The following is a 17,952-nucleotide window of genomic DNA, read 5'->3' as shown; positions in this document are numbered from 1 at the left end:
ACAGTGGTCTGGATCTGAGTCTTTTCATCAAACTGCACCCCAAGCACTTCTATATTCCTGGCCGGTATCCTCTGAGTGGTCCTACGCTGATTGGGGGGCAGATCAGCTGTCCTTGCTGTGTCCCAGTGTTCTCCTGGTGAGCCCGCTTCCCACACTGCCCATGCTGCAAACACTTCCCATGCTGCAAACACTTCCCGTGCTGCAAACACTTCCCACGGGATGGACTGTATGCTGATCTCTTGTGATGACTCACCAGCCTCTGAGTGGCTCCTTTTTGTCAGTTGTTCTGGCTCCTCGCTCCTATGTGGATCCACAGGAACCCTATTAGTGGTCTTGCTGGCCTGGGGGCCACCAAGGCCCTCTTCTCCCCTGCAGTCTCCATGCAACTTCATCTGAAGGGCACAGCTGTGCCCTTTGCCAGCTCCTGCTCCATGTGCTCAGCAGCTCCAGCCTGGAAGCAGCTGGAGGGGTTTTTTCTTTCTCCATCCTGGCTTCTCCCGCCTTCATGCACTCCATAGGTCTTTCCTCCTCTTCCCCTGAGCTCTAGTGGCCCCAGCTTGGCTGTCATTGCTTTAAAAGATGACCGGTAAGGGTATCTTAACCCTTGACTTGGTGTTATCAGCACCACACTCTCCCAAGTGAGCTACGAGCCAGCCCTTGTCATTGCTTTTTTTTTTTTAAAGATGACCGGTAAGGGGATCTCAACCCTTGGCTTGGTGTTGTCAGCACCACGCTCAGCCAGTGAGCAAACTGGCCATCCCTATATAGGATCCGAACCCGTGGCCTTGGTATTATCAGCACCACATTCTACCGAGTGAGCCACGGGCCGGCCTATCATTGCTTTCTAATAGTTGTAAATTAGTTGATTTGTGGGAGAGAGTGACACTGGGGACTGTCTGTTTTGCCATCTTGACCAGAAGTCAGCTGATTTATAATTTCTAAATATTTAGACATTGATATGTGGGCTCCTCTTTGTACTCATGTCCCCCACCCCCTGCCCACTGCCCTGCCTGAACGCTGGGGTGGCTTGTTTCTCTCGCCCTCTGAATCGCAACCTTCCCTTACCTGGTACCCTACCCACTTCCTGATCCATTTGTCCTGCATTTAATAGTTGATAACGCACTACTTCCTGTTTCCCTGCTGTACAGGTTTGTTATCATTCTCCATCTCCCCAACTGGAACATGAGCTCCCTGCGGGCAAGGGCTGCTGTCCATGTGTTCACGACTCCAGGCCCAGCGTCTGGTAGAGTGCTCCGCTGCTATTCCCAGCCACGTGGCCTCCACATGCTTCCTTCTAGCCTCAGCATGCTCTCTGATGCTCACCTTCTCCCAGGCTGCGGTGACCCGATGTCAGCACCAGCAGGACCCTTACTGTCCCTGGTATGTCTGCAGCCATTCTGACATGATCCCTCACACACATAGGTCTGCCCTGCACACTGGACTGTTTACCAGAACTTGCCATAGTGGATGACATGCAGGACGACATGTGGCCAGCACCCCTCACACTGAGCAAACCCAGTGAGGTGTGTGAGGGCCCATTGGTGACAGTTCACAGGCCACAAGCCAATGGAGGCATGGTCCGTCCTTTAGGGGCCACTAGCGTGTGGCCATTAAGGACTGCATCTGTAGTTCTGTGCCCAGGACCCCTGACCCCACCACAGTGAACCTCTCTAGACATGTGACTTCTGTCTTTTTCAATCCCACAGTTCTCCCAGGTGAATTTGCAACCCCATCCCACCCCAGGCCATCTCTGGGTGAGCTTTCTTGATTTGCCCAGGACCTGAAGTTGGTCTCTGCAGCTTTGCCCAGCCTAGGAGAATGTGTGCTTGCTGAGTGTCACACTGGGCTACACTGCTTTTCTCTCTAAGTAAAAGGAGTTGGAAGAGGGATGCTGAGGGTGCTCAGAGTGAATATCAGTGGAGGGGCCCAGCCACAGAAGAGGAATTTGGGACACCACACCAGTGACTGTGAACGCTTCCCTGTCCAGGGGTTACAACGGGCTGCAAAAAAGTTACGTTAGTCGTTGGCAAAATGAGAAAAGAACAATATAGTGAATTTCCCATGAGATTAAACATTTGCCATTTAAAGGAAATGATGGTGATGGTAGTTACTTTGTTTTGTTTTTGTTTATTTATTTTTGGTGGATGTCTGGTAGAGGGATCAGAACCCGGGTGACCTTGGTGTTAGAAAGCAGCACACTAACCAACTGAGCTAACCCACCAGCAAGAGGCAGTACCTGTGGTTGTTCAGAGCAAAGCTTACACTCCTGGGTCTGAACCCTGGCTGTGTTACTCTGGACATCTCACTGCACCTCTCTGTGCTATAGCAAAGGCTTTATTATTACCGATATATAAAATAAGGCTGGCCAGGAGCTGGGTCGCCCAGTGCCGAGCCGCGGTGGAAAATGGGAAAAGGAGCTCTGTTTTCCAAATGCCAGGGCTGGTGCTGTGTGTCTTCAGCAAGAGCTTAATTTCCCTGTTCTTTAGTTGCCTTTTCCGTTACACGGGGATTACAATCGTGCTTGCTTCCTAGGGTGGATGAAGAGATTTCATGTGTTAATATATGTGTTGGCTGTTACAATTGTTTATTCTAAAAATTCGCTCATAGGTGCATTCATAACCAGCACATTTTAATAGTATGGTTTCTCTTTTCTAGACACAGCGGGACCAAGCCTCGCCCCTCCCTGGGTTTTGGCCGGGGACCTCCTGCAGTCAGAACCGGCCGGGACCAGCCTGGAACCTCGTTGCGGAAACTCCGCTTCTCCCTAACCCCGCCCCCTCTCCGCCCTGAAGACATTTGTCCGCGCTCGGCCGCCATCCAGCGCTTGCTCCACTTCCGCCTTCGTCCACGTGGTCCGGCTTCTCTCAGTCAGCGGCGCCGTGAGTGGGGCCGGGCGTGGGGCGCGCCCTTCTGGTGCCGATTCGGGTGGCCCGGGTCTTCCCGGTTCCCGAGGAAAGCCTACCGGGCGGGGAGGGAGAAGGAGGGACTGAGGAGGTCAGAGGTCAGCCAGGGGGTCTTGGTTAGCCAAGTCGGAGGTTAGCCGCGGGCCTTGGAGTCGGGAAGGGGCATTGGGGGTCCCGGGGGAGGTCTGGGGTCAGGAGAAACGGGTCAGGGGCGGCGGGGGTCTTGAGGGGTCGGAGGTCACCAGGGGTGGGACCGGGGCGTCGGGGATCCGAGGGGAGGTCAGGAGAGGCGGGGCCGGGGCGTCAGGGTCCCGGGAGAGGCCAGGGGTCAGGAGAAGCGGGGCAGAGGCAGCGGGGGTCCCAGGAGGTCGAGGTTCAGAATTAGCTGGGCCAGGTCGTCGGAGGTCTAGGGGAGATCAGGAGAGGCGGGCAGGGGCGGCCGGGGTCCTTAGGGGTCGAGAGTCAGCAGGGGCAGGACCGGGACGTCAGAGGTTCAGGGGGCGGTCAGGGGTCAGGAGAAGAGGAGCAGGGCCGTCGAGGGTCCCAAGAGGTCGGGGCTGGGCGCGCCCCGCCAGCCCACCCTGCATGGGCGCCCCCAGCCTGCGAGCGGCGGCCGGGGCGCTGTGGAGAGCCTGCGGACTGTGGACCCCGCGCCTAGGACCGCGCCCCCTCTGGTAATGACAGCGAGCCTTGGCGACCGCAGGCGCCGCTGAGCCCTAATCGTGCCCCGTTTCCCAGACGGGAGCCCCAGCTCCACGCTGCACTCTGGGCGAGGCCGCCAGCAGATGCGGGGAATTTGCGTCCGTCCACGCGCCCACCCGCCTTCCCTGCTCACGCCGCCCCTGTCTCTTCAGCTCGTCCCCCATGGCTGGGAACGGGAGGGCCCCCTCGCCCGGGGGGGCCCAGCGCCTGCAGGACCAGAAGGCCCGAAGCGGCTTGCCGGGCGCAGCGCGCTTCTGGGAGGAGGCTGAGCCTCAGGCCAAGAGGCTCCGGAGCAGCGAGGCCGAGGAGCGGCAGGGCAAGCTGCCCAAGCGCAAGATCGTGCTGCTTATGGCCTACTCAGGGAAGGGTTACCATGGCATGCAGGTAAGGGGGCCTCTCAGGTGAGGGCAGTGCACAGGTGAGGGCAGGGACAGCTATGCCCCGCCCTTGCTCAGCCCTTACTTCTCTCATGACTGTTGTGAGGTTGCCTCAGGATACAGCAGAAAAATGGGGACCCTCTTCACCCACTTTTCAAAGTTGTCCTGTGGGCCCCGTCAAGCAAGATTTAAGTTGGAACCCAAGCAGCTCTGGTTGAGTCCTGCTCCAGGCAAGATTCTGGGCAAGGGGCCTCTCAGGTCTTCAGTGACAAGGTGGTTAAGGTCCAGTTTGACTGCTGAGCCAGCTTTGTGATCCTGGGCCAGTGATGGAACCTCTCTTCCTTAGTGTCCTCATCTTTAGAATGGGGATGCTCACAGTACCTACCTAATAGCATGTGAAAATGGGCAGGGCTTGCTGTTATTCTTTGTCATAAGGTTAATGTGCAAAGCTTAGTGCTCAAATCAGACATGTGAAATCCATGGGCAGGAGGCTCCCCTTGAGTTCTCCACTCAGCCCACCAATTGGACCCTTTTCTGAAGGGCAGAAGGCTGCAAGTTCCCGATGAGTCAGGTTGACTTTCTTTTTGTTCCTTCTTGTGGCCAACTCTGTGGCTCTCACTTTGTTTCTGTGTTGTTTTAACTATAAGCATGACACACAGTAAGAAGTTCAGCACTGTGTGATGAGTACCCATCTGAGACAAGCTCAAGAAAGTGGTGCTTAGTCTCACCAGAGTTACAATAGCTTTTACTATGAACAATGTTAGTAATGAAATACTTTGTGTCCTATTGTATTTTACTTTATTTTGTTTTGTTTTATTTTTTTTTTTTTGAAAACTGGCTGGACCTTGGTGTTATCAGCACCATACTCTAAACCAGCTGAACTAACCAGCCAGCCCTGTATCCTATTTTATTTTTTAAGAAAGTACAGGTTGCACCCATGGAACTGGTGTCATGACAACGGTTGTGACAATAGGTTGGAAGACGTTGCTTTAGTCTAACTATTTTATTTTTTAAGAAAGTACAGGTTGCACCCATGGAACTGGTGTCATGACAACTAGTTGTGACAATTGGTTGGAAGACGTTGCTTTAGTCTAACTTAGCTTCAAGCGTTAGGAACAGACAGACCACATCTGCTCCTCTTTATGGGTGATTTAAATGCTTTTGTGAGACTGATTTTGATTATGTAAGGTTTTTGCCTCAGGTGCTATCTTGAGAACTTTGCCTGTGTCTCATCATCTTCTGCTTGCCTAGGTTTCCCCATTAGAGAAAGGAGAGGTGGAAAGTGACAGTAGCTCGCATGGCGGAGTGAAGGGTTGTCTTCCTTGCTTGTTAATGTTCATTGTCATTAAGTGAGGGGTGTTTACGATTTTTTATTTTATTTTATTTTATTATTTATTTATTTATTTATTTAAAAGATGACCGGTAAGGGGATCTTAACCCTTGACTTGGTGGTGTTAGCACCATGCTCTCCAAGTGAGCTAACTGGCCATCCCTATATGGGATCCGAATCCGTGGCCTTAGCGTTATCAGTACTGTACTCTCCCGAGTGAGCCACAGGCCAGCCCCGAGGCGTTTACAATTTTATGCTGAGTAAAGGGATTGGACTTAAATTGCAGCGGGAAACCATAAGGCAGACTTGGGAAGAAGAACCCATGGTGAGTCTTGGCAGTGCTGACAGGCCCTTGTGTCCCTGCATCGGAAAGGGTTTTTGTGAGAACAGTGGATGCGGCTCTCTCTATTTTGGGGATCAGCAGGTTGTGGATCTCACAGATGTTATGGGACCCTGCAGACCCTGGATTTTTATCAGGATGAGTGAAAGGTACAGCATTAGAGATGGTTCTGGAAGCAGTGGTATCTATCTTTGGCATGCATTCATCCTGAGAGGTTGTATAAGCTGATCATGAGAACTGAAGGGTTTAGGAAGAGCCAGGGATACCCAGCCCAGCCCTGGCTGGCAGTGTCACCTGGCAGAGGATGGTGGTGAGGGAGGGGTCGCCCCTGTGGAGCCTGGGTGCCACAGACTGAGATGGTCCTGAGCAGGAGGTAGTGCTGGCCTGTCTGGGGGCTGGTTTCAGGTCTGACTGGGTGGGAGGTGATGCCACTTTTGCCATTTCACCTGGCCGCCCAGAGTGGGGACTCTGTAGAGACTAGGTCAGCTCAGGTGGCTTTCCTGCTTCCCATGTCTCCCCGTGGCCACGGTGCCGTGCTCTTGCATGTGGGCATGTAGAGCAGCCCAGACCCTGGAGGGTTAACTGAATGAAAGACAATCTGTCCTCATCTTTTTTCCAGAGGAACGTTGGGTCCTCGCAGTTCAAGACAATCGAGGATGACTTGGTGTCTGCCCTCGTCCGGTCTGGCTGCATCCCTGAAAATCATGGCGAAGACATGAGGAAGATGTCCTTCCAGAGGTGCGCCCGCACAGACAAGGTAGGTAGCAACTGTCTCTGTCCCTCCCTCTGCAGCTACAACCAGCACCTGGCCCACTTTCATCTTAGTGTCTCTTTATTGGTCAGGACTTTTTTGGGTACATATGACAGAGGCACAAATCAAGCTAACCTAATTGGAAAACATTTTGCCTGGTGTAGCTAAGGAGTCCAGGAGCATTGTCAGCTCAGGTGTGGCTGGATCTAGGCGCTCACTGCCGGCAGGATTTTGTGTCCTCTCTGGTCTTTGCTTTCTCCTATGTCAACTCTGTCTTCAGGCAGGCTCTCCCTGCAGGTGGCACTGTGGCCAGGACATCGGCCTTCTATCTGTCCACATCAGGCTCACCCACACAAATGTTACATTTTCTAGTAGCCGCATTCAAGGGGGAAAAGGAAATAGGTGAAATTTGTTTTAATGGTCAACTTTATTTCACTCAGTATATGTAAGATATTCTCATCTCATCATGTAGTCAGTATAGAAATCTATTGATGGGATATATTTTACGTTGTGAGTGTGCTAAGTCTTTGAAATCCAGTGTGTATTCCACCCTTGCAGCACATCTCACACCTGGACCCGTTATGTGGACTTATAAGCATGTGTGGCTGGTGGCCCAGTGCTATCCACTCAGAATCACAAGAATAAGTCCTGCTGTTTCTGATTGGCTTGCATGTCTGTCCTGGACTCAGTCACTGGCGAGTGGGGCCGCACATGCTGATTGTTCACACTACAGCATGTTCCTGTGCCTGAGACTGAGCCACAGGGATTCAGAGTGGGCAGGGTGGCTTCTGACGGGAGAACAGAGGTTTGTCACCAGAGAGGGACCTGGGGCTGGGCAGGTAGGGACAGTATGGCCTGAGAAAACACAAAGCTCTTCTACAATATGTACAAAACATGAAGTAAATGTGATTCCTTTCATCATTGCTGTTCTGAAACCCTGGCCTCATAATGCATCCCAGGTCACCTGAGGGTATCGGGGGCCTATCATAGACATAATGTTTTGCAGGTCAGGGTCCCCCTGGAAATCTGAATAAAGCTATGGATCTTGTTCCCAGAAATATCTAGTTTCAAAGGTCCACAGATCCCCTGGGATCCACAGGCCCAGGTCAGAACCCAGAACTGGAGCCATTGTATAGATAGGTAAGAGAAAAAGTGGGAACCCAGAGCTCACTTCTAGCAGGGGATGACAATAATATATTTGGTGGCCAAAGGTGAAGAATTGGTTCCATGGTTCTTTATGTGTTTCATTTTCTTTTTCATTTTTTCATTTACAGCTAGAGAGGTTGCTGTAGCCAGAGGGTTATTTTCTTTTTTCTTTCTTTTTTTTTTTTTAAAAGATGACCGGTAAGGGGATCTTAACCCTTGACTTGGTGTTATCAGCACCACGCTCACCCAGTGAGCAAACCGGCCATCCCTATATGGGATCCAAACCTGTGGCCTTGGTGTTATCAGCATCGCACTCTCCCGAGTGAGCCACAGGCCGGCCCCAGAGGGTTATTTTCAAGGCAGAAGGAAAGTAACCATTTGCCTGAGCTGATGAACAGAGCATTTCAGAATATGGTCCTTGCATTTATTTTATTTTTATTTTCACTGTTATTAACAATGGTTTCATTCCAATATGTTTTCTTTCTTAATTTTTTTTTTCTGGTGGCTGGCCAGTATTGGAATCCAAACCCTTGACTTCTTTCTTACAATTTGGAAAACCTAAAGAAGTAGAAAACCTTTGAGACTAATATTATAACACCTGTGGATCCAGCTTCTTGGATGAACAAATGGTAACATTTTGTTAGTTTTTGTTTCAGATTTTGGTTTTTCTTAAATAGCTTTTTTTTTTTTTTTTTTTTAAAAGATGACCGGTAAGGGGATCTTAACCCTTGACTTGGTGTTGTCAGCACCACGCTCACCCAGTGAGCAAACCGGCCATCCCTATATGGGATCCGAACCCGCGGCCTCGGCGCTCCCAGCGCCACACTCTCCCGAGTGAGCCACGAGCTCGGCCCCATTTCTTAAATAGCTTTATTGAGATATAATTCACTCCCATACAATTCACCCATTAAAAGTGTTCAATTCAGGGCCGGTCCGTGGCTCACTTGGGAGAGTGTGGTGCTGATAATACCACGGCCATGGGTTCAGATTCCTATATAGGGATGGCCGGGTTAGCTCAGTTGGGAGAGCATGGTGCTGACAACACCAAGCCAAGGGTTAAGATCCCCTTACTTGTCATCATTTAAAAAAAAAAAAAAAGTGTTCAGTGATTTCTAGTATTCAGTTCAGTGATTTCTAGTATATTCACAGAGTTGTGCAACCATCACCACAGCCGATCTTAGGACATTATCGTCATCCCCAGAAGCAACCCTGTTCCCTTTAGCTGTCACCCCCATTCCTCCAGTATATCTAAAGTGTTTTCATTTCAACATGTAATCAATACAAAAAGAATATCAGTGAAATATATTTTCCTTTCCTTTTTTTTTGTGCCAAGGCTGAAATCCATTGTGTATTGCCCAGTAAAGGTGCGTTGTTTCAGAATGGCTTGTTCACGCACTCAGTGGACACACGTGGCCTGATGCTTCTGTCTGGGAGGGTGTGGGTATAGGGCAAAGTGGATTTGGCTGGTGGAACATCTCAATAGTTCAATTTTTTGTCTTTCTTTTTTAACCCAACTTTTTATTTTATAAACTTCAGACCTTCAGAAAAGTCTCAAGAATAGTGTGGGTAGCACCCACGTGGTCTCCCCCTAGATTCACTCACCAGGGTTAAGTTTTTGCCATCATTGTTTTCCTTCTCTTTATTTATCTAACTCCTTTTTTCCCCCCTTTTAAAAAAGAATTATTTATTTATTTATTTTTGTGGCTGGCCGTCACGGGGATCCCAACCCTTACCCTTGGTGTTACAACACTGCACTCTAACCAACTGAGCTAACCTAAAAAAAGGGCCATCACTTTTTTCCTCTTTAAACAGAACAATTTGAGGGGCTGGCTGGTTAGCTCAGCTGGTTAGAGTGCAGCTTTATGACACCAGGGTCATGGGTTTGGATTCCCATACCTGCCAGCTGCCAAAAAATAAATAAAATAAAATAAATGGAACCATTCGAGAGAAAGTTGCAGACATCTCCACCCTTCACCCCAAAATATGTCAGCATGAGTCTCCTAGGGACAGCAACATGTGCCAGCAACCCCACCACATAAATCATCACCCTTGGGAGATTCAGCATTGGTAGAATACCATTGTCTGATATATTTTCTGGAGTGTGGAGCTGCCTTTGGTATTTGTTAACTGATCCAGTACCTAATCTGGGATCATGTGTTGCATTCAGTTGTCATGTTTCTTGAGTTTCCTTTAATCTGAAACTATTTCTTTGCCTCCTTTCTGTTCTTCATGATTTAACATTTTTGGACAGTTCAGGCCAGTTTTGTTTTGTTTTGTTTTTTTGTGGCAGCTGGCCAAAGGCCATTTGTTTTGAAGAATGTCCTCAACCTGGATTTCTCTGTTCCTTGTGACTAGATTCAGATAAAACATTTTTTTGGTAGTAGTACTATATGTGTTATGCTGTATTTTCTTTGCATATATTTTTTAAACCTTGTTAGAAATTGTGACTGTAATACAGGGAAAAGTGCATGTAACACCAGGGTGAGGTAGTACAGATGACTCTGAAGTGAATGCTTAGGTTGTCACCAGATCAACTCGGCCAGCATCCCAGCACCTCTTCCCTCTGCCTGGAAGTTACTGCCATACCAACTTGCTTAAAACTTGCTTTAAAAAAATGTACAATATACAAACAGTGAAATGTGCTAATCAAAAGTGTAGAGCTTGGTCAGTTTTCATCTGTGTACCCAGCACCTGTCCCCAGATGGCACTTCCCTTTCTCCCATGAAATCACTCCTGCTGTGACTCGGGTAGGAACCTCTTCTTTATTTTGCTCATAGTTCTGTCATCTAGTTTGTGTTTTCTTTTTTCCTAAATTGTTGGAGTCATATCTTATGTGGGATTTTGTTTCCTGTCTGCACGAGTGTTATGTTTATGTTTCCTAATTTAGTGTTTTGTTGGGCTTTGAAGTCATTTGTAATATTTTATTTTATAAGTTGTGCTACACTCACCCCAGTGGTATATAGAAAATTGGTATATATAAAAGCAGAATTCCTTTGTGAAAAGATGTAACACTTAGATAGTTGTTCTGTTTCAGAGGACCAATATGTAAAGTGTGTGCCGAGGAGCAAGGCCCAGCTGGACCCACTTTCCCTCTGCCCCTTTTGCTTTCTTTACAGGGCGTGTCTGCAGCTGGCCAGGTAGTGTCCCTGAAGGTGTGGATGATTGATGACATTTTAGAAAAGATCAACAGCCACCTTCCGTCTCACATTCGGATTTTGGGTAAGGCTCGCAATGCAGGCAGCTACACACCTGGTTGTAGATGGTCTTGCAGAGTGCATGAAGCTACACATGCCCCTGCCTTCTTTTACTGAATATCTCTGGTGCAGAAGTGGAATAAGAATGGTGGTAGTATGGTTGTAAATCTCCAAGAGTTCAGTATTCCACCTCCTTCAGAAACAGGAACAGCTAAGGTGGACAGAATTATAAGGCCCCTCAGTTGCAGTGCCTTATTGCTTTGGGTGCCTTGTTTTAAGAAAACAGTGGGGATGAACATTCGAATTCATGGTTTAAACGGGCCATTTTACCCTTTTTTAACAGGACTGATACAATGGGTGTTTAAGCTCTTTTTTAAGAAAAAATTAAATCTATCTTTGCCTTTTAAGCAGCATGCACAGGCCACTTACATTTAATATAATTATTGGGATGGCTGGGTGTAAATCTGCCATCCTATGTGTTTTTTTTTTTCTTTTTTATTTCTTTTTTCTTTTTCGTGACCGGCACTCAGCCAGTGAGTGCACCGGCCATTCCTATATAGGATCCGAACCCGCGGCCGCTGGGAGCGTCGCCGCGCTCCCAGCGCCGCACCCTCCTGAGTGCGCCACAGGCTCGGCCCATCCTATGTGTTTTCTATATGTCATATCTTTTCTTTGTTCCCATTTTTGTTTCTTCCTTCTTTTGGATTAATTGATATTCCTTATAATTCCATTTAATTATAACCCTTTTTTGTAACTTTTTGTGTTTTTTTTTAGTGATTGCTTTGGGGTTCAAATGAAGGGTTGATAAACTTTTTCTGTGAAGGGTCAGATAGTAAATGTTTTAGGTTTTTATTATTATTATTATTATTATTATTTTTTTGTCTTTTTCGTGACCAGCACTCAGCCAGTGAGTGCACTGGCCATTCCTATATGGGATCCGAACCCGCGGCGGGAGAGTCGCCGCGCTCCCAGCGCAGCACTCTACCAAGTACGCCACGGGCTCGGCCCCTAAATGTTTTAGGTTTTACCGGCCATATAGATTACTGTCTCTGATGCTTTTTTTTTTTTTTTTTTTTTAAACTACCCTTTCAATCTTATATCACAGTCTGTACAAAAACAGGCTGTGGTATTGGGCCGTACTATGCCAGTCCCTGGTTTGAAGCTTACTCTAACTTACTGCAGTCCCACTTCCTGTGGGATCACAGTGCTTCACAAGTAGTCTAGGAACTTGACCAGTGTTCTGCTCATGTTCTTCCCTCTCGGCCTCCGTGCTGTTGTTGATATGTATTTCACTTCTTCATATGTAATAAGTCCCACAGTATGTGGCTGTTTTTTCTTTAAGCAGCCAGTATGTTTTAATTTTTAAATGCTTTTTTGTTGAAGTACAATTGTCATAAAATCAGCTGTGCATTTAAGTGTATAATTAGGTAGTTTTGATGTATGTGTGCACCTGTGAAACCATCATCACCCCCCCCCCACCAGGAGGCTCTAACCCCTCCCTCTGTCCCACCCCACCTGCTTTCTCCCCAGGTGACCACTGACCTGCTTTCTGTCACTAGAGATTAGTTCATGTGTTTAGAGTGTGATGTAAATGGAATCTGTAATACGTACTCTTTTTTTGTCTGGCTTCTTTTACTCAGTCTAATTATTTTAAGATGCACCGCTGTTGTTGCATATATCAGTCGTCTGCCTCTTTTTATTGCTCGTGGTATAACATTACATAGTTATACCACAAAATGTTCGTCCATATACCTGCTGATGGATGTTGGGTAGTTTCCAGTTTTGGGCTTTTACAAATAAAGCAGCTATAATTATTTGCATACAAGTCATAAATAGGATTCAGTGACCCTTATTGATAATCACAATTAAGTTTATTTTTAATATAGGTTTATTTTTAATATAGGTTTATTTTTATTTTGCTATGGTCTTTCTCTGCCTTGTGAGGAAAATTCCCTACTGAAAAACTCCTCATAGAGTAGATCCTCTGAAAGTCACTTTCGATGCCTCTTGCCACTCATTTCCATGGAAAATATCTTAATGAATCCCACAGATTAATCCGCAGTTATGCTAAAAGAATTACCAATGGTAGCATTCCCTGTAAAACATGGGGGGGCCAGGCAGTGGCCTTCCTTCATGGCCTGGCAGTGGGGCCTCATGCCAGCACTTGTCAGTCTTCTCATAGCAGTTAGGTCCTGAACAACTAAAATTATGTTCACAAAGCATCCTTGTGGTGTTCAGTGTTTGTGAAATTGGATCTTTAAATGTAAGACAAAAATTCAAGAATAAAGTCACCCAGAAACAGGGCTGTGGAGACAGAACAGGGAGCACAGGGCAGAAGCTCATGGATCCCCCTGAACCAGCACCAGGGCTGGGGACAGGCTGCTTCGAGGCATTGGCTGCTTGTCAGATTGGGAGGCCCCTGTTGCTCCTCGTAAATGTGAAACCAAAGTCGGGTGTTAAATCCAGCTCTTTTGAGGTGGGACCCTAGTAACTGGGTGGAACTACCTTTCTAGTCATGACTGAAGTCCCCACAGGAGATGCGCAGCTCAGGGGGGTGTCCAGAGACAGGAGAAGGCATCTCTGTCCACAGCCCAAGCTTGTCACTGGTTCTTACTCTCCCAGGGATTTTCTGTGCCGACACAGACGTACACAGCAGATGGGACTGCAGAGAGGTCTTCATTTTGCCTTTTTCATTTGATTTTTTACTTAGTGTTCACCAGGTATTTACTGAGCAGTTCCTAGGGCCAGTAGTGCTCAAGGCACTGCAGCATCTCAGAGGAGGCCGGGCCTCAGTGCCTGAGATTTATTCCTGATCTTCCGGGGCTGCATCCTATTTATTCTGTGAATATTCTGGAATTTATTTGATCAGTCTTCTACTGCTGGACTTTTAAGGTTGCTTCCAATTTTTTTTTTCTGTTAAAAACAGTGCTGCCAGTGTGGCCTTATGTGTAAAATTCTAACAAACGAGTTCTGTGTCACAGCTGCACTTTTCAGACATTTTGCCTTTTAATCTGTGGGGAAAGGCTGCTCTGGCTCACGCTCAGCGAAGTGTGTGAGGGTTTACTTCCCCACACCTTTGCCAACAGACCCTTACATTTTTGTTGTTTGGATTTGTGTTCAATTCTGAGATTAAGCATCATGTGGGTTTAGAACTTAACACAGAGCCCAGTCCTTGCTAGAGCCTTGCGTGTGTTCTGGGTGAGGGGACTCTGGTCCTCAGTATGCTCAGGACGTCCCGTGGCCTTTCTCCTTTGCCTCCTCTCCCCCAGGACTGAAGAGGGTCACGGGTGGGTTTAACTCCAAGAACAAGTGTGATGCTAGGACCTACTTCTACATGCTGCCCACCTTTGCCTTTGCCCACAAGGACCGGGATGCACAGGATGAGACCTACCGCCTGAGCACTGAGACCCTGCAGCAGGTCAACAGGCTACTGGCCTGTTACAAGGGCACCCACAACTTCCACAACTTCACCTCACAGAAGGGGCCGTGGGAGCCCAGTGCCAGGCGATACATCCTGGAGATGTACTGCGAGGAGCCCTTTGTGCGAGAAGGCCTGGAGTTTGCTGTGATCAAGGTGAAGGGCCAAAGCTTCATGATGCACCAGATAAGGAAGATGGTGGGCTTGGTGGTGGCCATAGTCAAGGGCTACGCCCCTGAGAGTGTGCTGGAGCGCAGCTGGGGGGAGGAGAAGGTGGACATACCCAAGGCACCAGGGCTTGGCCTCGTCCTGGAGAGAGTGCACTTCGAGAAGTATAACCAACGCTTTGGCAATGATGGGCTGCATGAGCCACTGGATTGGGCACAGGAGGAGGGGAAGGTGGCAGCCTTCAAGGAGCAGTATATCTACCCCACCATCATCAGCACCGAGCGGGACGAGCGGTCCATGGCCCAGTGGCTGAGCACCCTGCCCGTCCATGACTTCAGCGCCACTGCCCTCGTGGCAGCCGGCATAGGAGCCAAGGTAGGGCTGGGTCACGGCAGTGCTGACCCAGAGGCATGCCCATGCGGATGCTGGGCTGCGTGCTTGTCATTGCTCCCATTGCTCAGAGTTGCAAGCTGAGGCACAGAGCGGTGCATCACTTCCCCTGAGGTCACTTAGCAGCGGGACGTACAGGGCCAGGCAGTGGCTCAGTCAGCACCCTCAAGACGTGCCTTGCTGCCCACCTGTTTTGCCTCTTGCTCACTTTCCCCCCACAGTGCTTTGTGACCCTGGTGCATGGTGAGGCTGCTGGGCACACGTGCTCACTCATGGGGTTGTGCCAATGCTGCTAAACAGCCCACATGTCTGTGGCTGACCCACTGCAGATGCAAAGCTGGTCCTCGCTCCTCTTACAGTACCCCTGTCTGTCCTGGTGGTGCTTCCCGTCCTGGAAGGTGTTTGGGTGCAGGGTATGCCTTCCACTTAGCATGAGCACTTGTGCCATGCCAGGGGTGCCCCTGACCCCCTCAGAGGACAAATGCCCTTTAGAACAACAATATATACATGATTTGAAGAGCTGGAGCTAAAAGCAGTCTAAAGTTGAAGTTCTACTTTAGTTCTTAGTTCTTTGCTCTGGGTGAGCGATGTCCCCAGAGCCCCTATTTTGTCATGGTGGTCCATCAGGTTTTCTTTTCTTTCTTTTTGTTTTTTTGGTGGCTGACTGGCATGGGAATCCGAATCCTTGACCTTGGTGTTACAACACTGTGCCAGCGGGTTCTCAAAGGCTAAAATTCCCACTTGGAGCTCAGGAGATTTCTTCCCACTGTCTAGATGCTCACAAAAACGTGTCCTGCTTGCACACCTGGGGTTACAAACTCTTGTGCATACAGGACCCAGGGAAGTAGTGTAAGCTATTGAAGTGGGCCAGGTGTAAGAAAGCAGCCATGAAGGGCTGGCTGGTTAGCTCCCTAGGTTAGAGCGTGGTGTTATAACACAAAGGTCAAGGGTTCAGAGCTCTGTACTGGTCAGTCTTAAAAAAAAAAAAGAAAAGAAAAGAAAAGCAGTCATGCAGATCAGGTGGTAAGTGGCAACCATTGTTGGGGGGCAACAGAGAGTGGTGGAAATTGGTGACCGGGAGACCTCTTATGCCATCTATAGGGGTTGTCACAGCCCAGTGCCAGCCAGTGGTGGCTACAATGGAACATGGCCCCATGGTTGGCAGAGCTTAAATTTTGTCAAGAGAAACTGGCATTCCATAATTCTATGTGATTTTTCCAAGCACTGTGTAAGCTAAAGAAAGCAAATGTGCTGATCTTTCTTGGGGCCAGACTGACCTCTACTTGAGTCACACTTGACAGAGGCCTTTGACCACTTGCTGTCTTTAGATACTGCTGGAGTGTCTACACCTGTCAAGTTTTGGAATAGCCCACTTTTATGTCCTTCTGCAGTCATTGCAGCCTGTGGGGATTTGAAGGAATCCATCAAATACTGGCCCCAGCCCTGAGCTTTCCCTGTGCAGATTCTTGAAACCTGTTCAGAGAGCGACTGAGAACAGATGTTCACCTGTGCTCCCAATGAGGGCAGGGTTGGGGGACATGGCAGCTCTGGGCATGCAGGAGTAGATGCCTGAGAGGGGCCCGCCCGCAGGACTCCAGGAGGGGGAGGGAGGCCACCGCGGGGTGGGCAGGGTCCCTTGCAGGCAGGAGCACACTGTCAGCAGGGTGATGGTGCACCATCATTTTCCCATCTGTTCCTCTTCTGCAGGTCCCCAGTCCCCCAGAAGGTAGAGAAGGGGATGGAGACACCGACTGAGGCCAAAGCATCAAGGAGGTGGCCCTTGGCATGGGCAGAGGATCTGCCACTGCTGCGGGTGGTGAGAGGCTGGGGTCGCTGCTCACCATGGCAGGAGTGCTGGGAGCTCTGCGCCTGCCTGCCAGCTGTGGCCAGGCTCTGTAAACTCAGGGTCTCGAGATCTTGTGTCATTTTGAGTTTTCATCCCAGGAATCACCTGCCTCAAATCTATTTTCAGCTCATGTACGTATGTGCATCTTGGCATGTAAAGACTATTTTTTTAAAGAAATAATTTTCCTATTAAATAAGTATAAATTTTGCTTAGTGAATCTTTTTGCCTTTTTCTTGGTCTTTTACATTTCCTTTTATCAGCAGCGGTGAATGGAGCACTGTCCCATGCTAGGGTACACATGGTTGACTGGAACAGCCGCGGCCCATGCTCCGCAGTGGGGGACATAAGGGATGTGCAGTGGCAGCAGTTGTGGCTGGGGTGGGCTGAGGCTGTGGTGTAGGCGAGGCTGGAGCAGGGGCAGCCTGTGGAGGCTTCTAGAAGCCCCGGTGAGAAGTTGGAGTTGTGCAGCCGTCAGGGTAAGAGCTCGGCAAGGAGCGGGAACAGGAGAGAAAGGTGGCCGACAGGGCTGGGGCAGCCTCCAGGGTGCCAGCGGGCATGGCTCCTGTCCCCACTTGGCCCTCCTGTGCTTGTGGCCAGCACTGTCCACATTCTGGGCGGGGTGGCGAGGGTGGGAGAAAGGGGCAGGTGGGGAGTATGCCCGTTTGAGAGCTTTCTCGGGAGACCCACTGGCAGCCTCTTCACCTCGTTGGCCACAGCTGACTCCATGGGAGGCTGGGACGTGCTACTTATGAAGTGGCATTTGGTGCTGTTCAGACAGAATGGAAGTTCTGTGAGGAAGAGGGGGGCTAGGCGGTGGGCGGGCAGCCAGCATGGCTGCTGCAGGAGAGCCAGGGGAGGGCTCCAGGTGGGGAAGTGGCATGCCTGTGTGACGTGACGTGATGCCCGTGCCTGTGACATGTCCACACATGCACGTGTGCACACTGGGGATGGATGGCTGTCTGTGGTGGCTGTGCCCCATGTGGAGAACCAGGAAGGCCATTCAGGAGATTGCAGTGTGAGGTGGGTGGGAGGCTGTTTGGTGTCTGAGAGCAGTCCAGCGGGGTGTGATGGGTCTGGGCCAGAAAAGCAGGAGGATCACTGATGCTGGGGAGGATGGGGGGAGAGGGGATTTTAGTCTGACTGGGCTTTGGGTTTGAGGCATTAATGAGTTGTGCTGTTAACTGAAATGGGGAGACTGGGAAAGGAATGGGTTTGGAGGAGAAATATCAAGAGGTTGGTCTGAAGCATGTTAATTTTACCTGTGACAGGACGTTTAAAATCAATTTACAGGGCAGAAAGCCTAATCACTGCGATCTTGGGGTTCTCCTGTGAAAGGCTATGTAGTTTTGGTCTGAGGGTCAAATCAAGCCACCTCTCAATTTGAACT

General features: G+C 49.3%; 1 protein-coding gene across 3 annotated transcripts; it reads left to right on the top strand.

Moving 5' to 3' along the window:
* The first annotated feature begins 2,831 nt into the window (after positions 1–2,831).
* On the top strand, positions 2,832–16,773 carry PUS1 (pseudouridine synthase 1). 3 transcript variants are annotated; one of them, XM_063086426.1, is made up of 6 exons: positions 2,832–2,879; positions 3,758–3,989; positions 6,272–6,409; positions 10,666–10,768; positions 14,013–14,704; positions 16,427–16,773. In XM_063086426.1, the coding sequence occupies exons 2-6, from the start codon at positions 3,768–3,770 to the stop codon at positions 16,472–16,474; spliced, it is 1,203 nt and encodes a 400-aa protein (XP_062942496.1). In that variant the 5' UTR covers positions 2,832–2,879; positions 3,758–3,767; the 3' UTR covers positions 16,475–16,773. The 3 variants fall into 3 exon arrangements, with proteins under 3 accessions (XP_062942496.1, XP_062942495.1, XP_062942494.1); XM_063086425.1 differs by having other exon boundaries at positions 2,864–3,035; XM_063086424.1 differs by lacking the exon at positions 2,832–2,879 and adding an exon at positions 3,223–3,577.
* Positions 16,774–17,952: the final 1,179 nt, after the last annotated feature.

Source organism: Cynocephalus volans, chromosome 2 (assembly GCF_027409185.1).
Source record: "Cynocephalus volans isolate mCynVol1 chromosome 2, mCynVol1.pri, whole genome shotgun sequence".
NCBI lineage: Eukaryota > Metazoa > Chordata > Mammalia > Dermoptera > Cynocephalidae > Cynocephalus > Cynocephalus volans.
This window is presented reverse-complemented; position numbering and strand designations above follow the sequence as displayed.

Excerpts from the sequence above, each read along its gene's own strand:
- PUS1 (XM_063086424.1), top strand. The coding sequence starts at position 3,489 with ATGGGCGCCCCCAGCCTGCGAGCGGCGGCCGGGGCGCTGTGGAGAGCC. Across the intron at positions 3,578-3,757 it reads CTAGGACCGCGCCCCCTCTG|CTCGTCCCCCATGGCTGGGA; the intron begins GTAATGACAGCG and ends CTGTCTCTTCAG. Across the intron at positions 6,410-10,665 it reads GGTGCGCCCGCACAGACAAG|GGCGTGTCTGCAGCTGGCCA; the intron begins GTAGGTAGCAAC and ends CTTTCTTTACAG.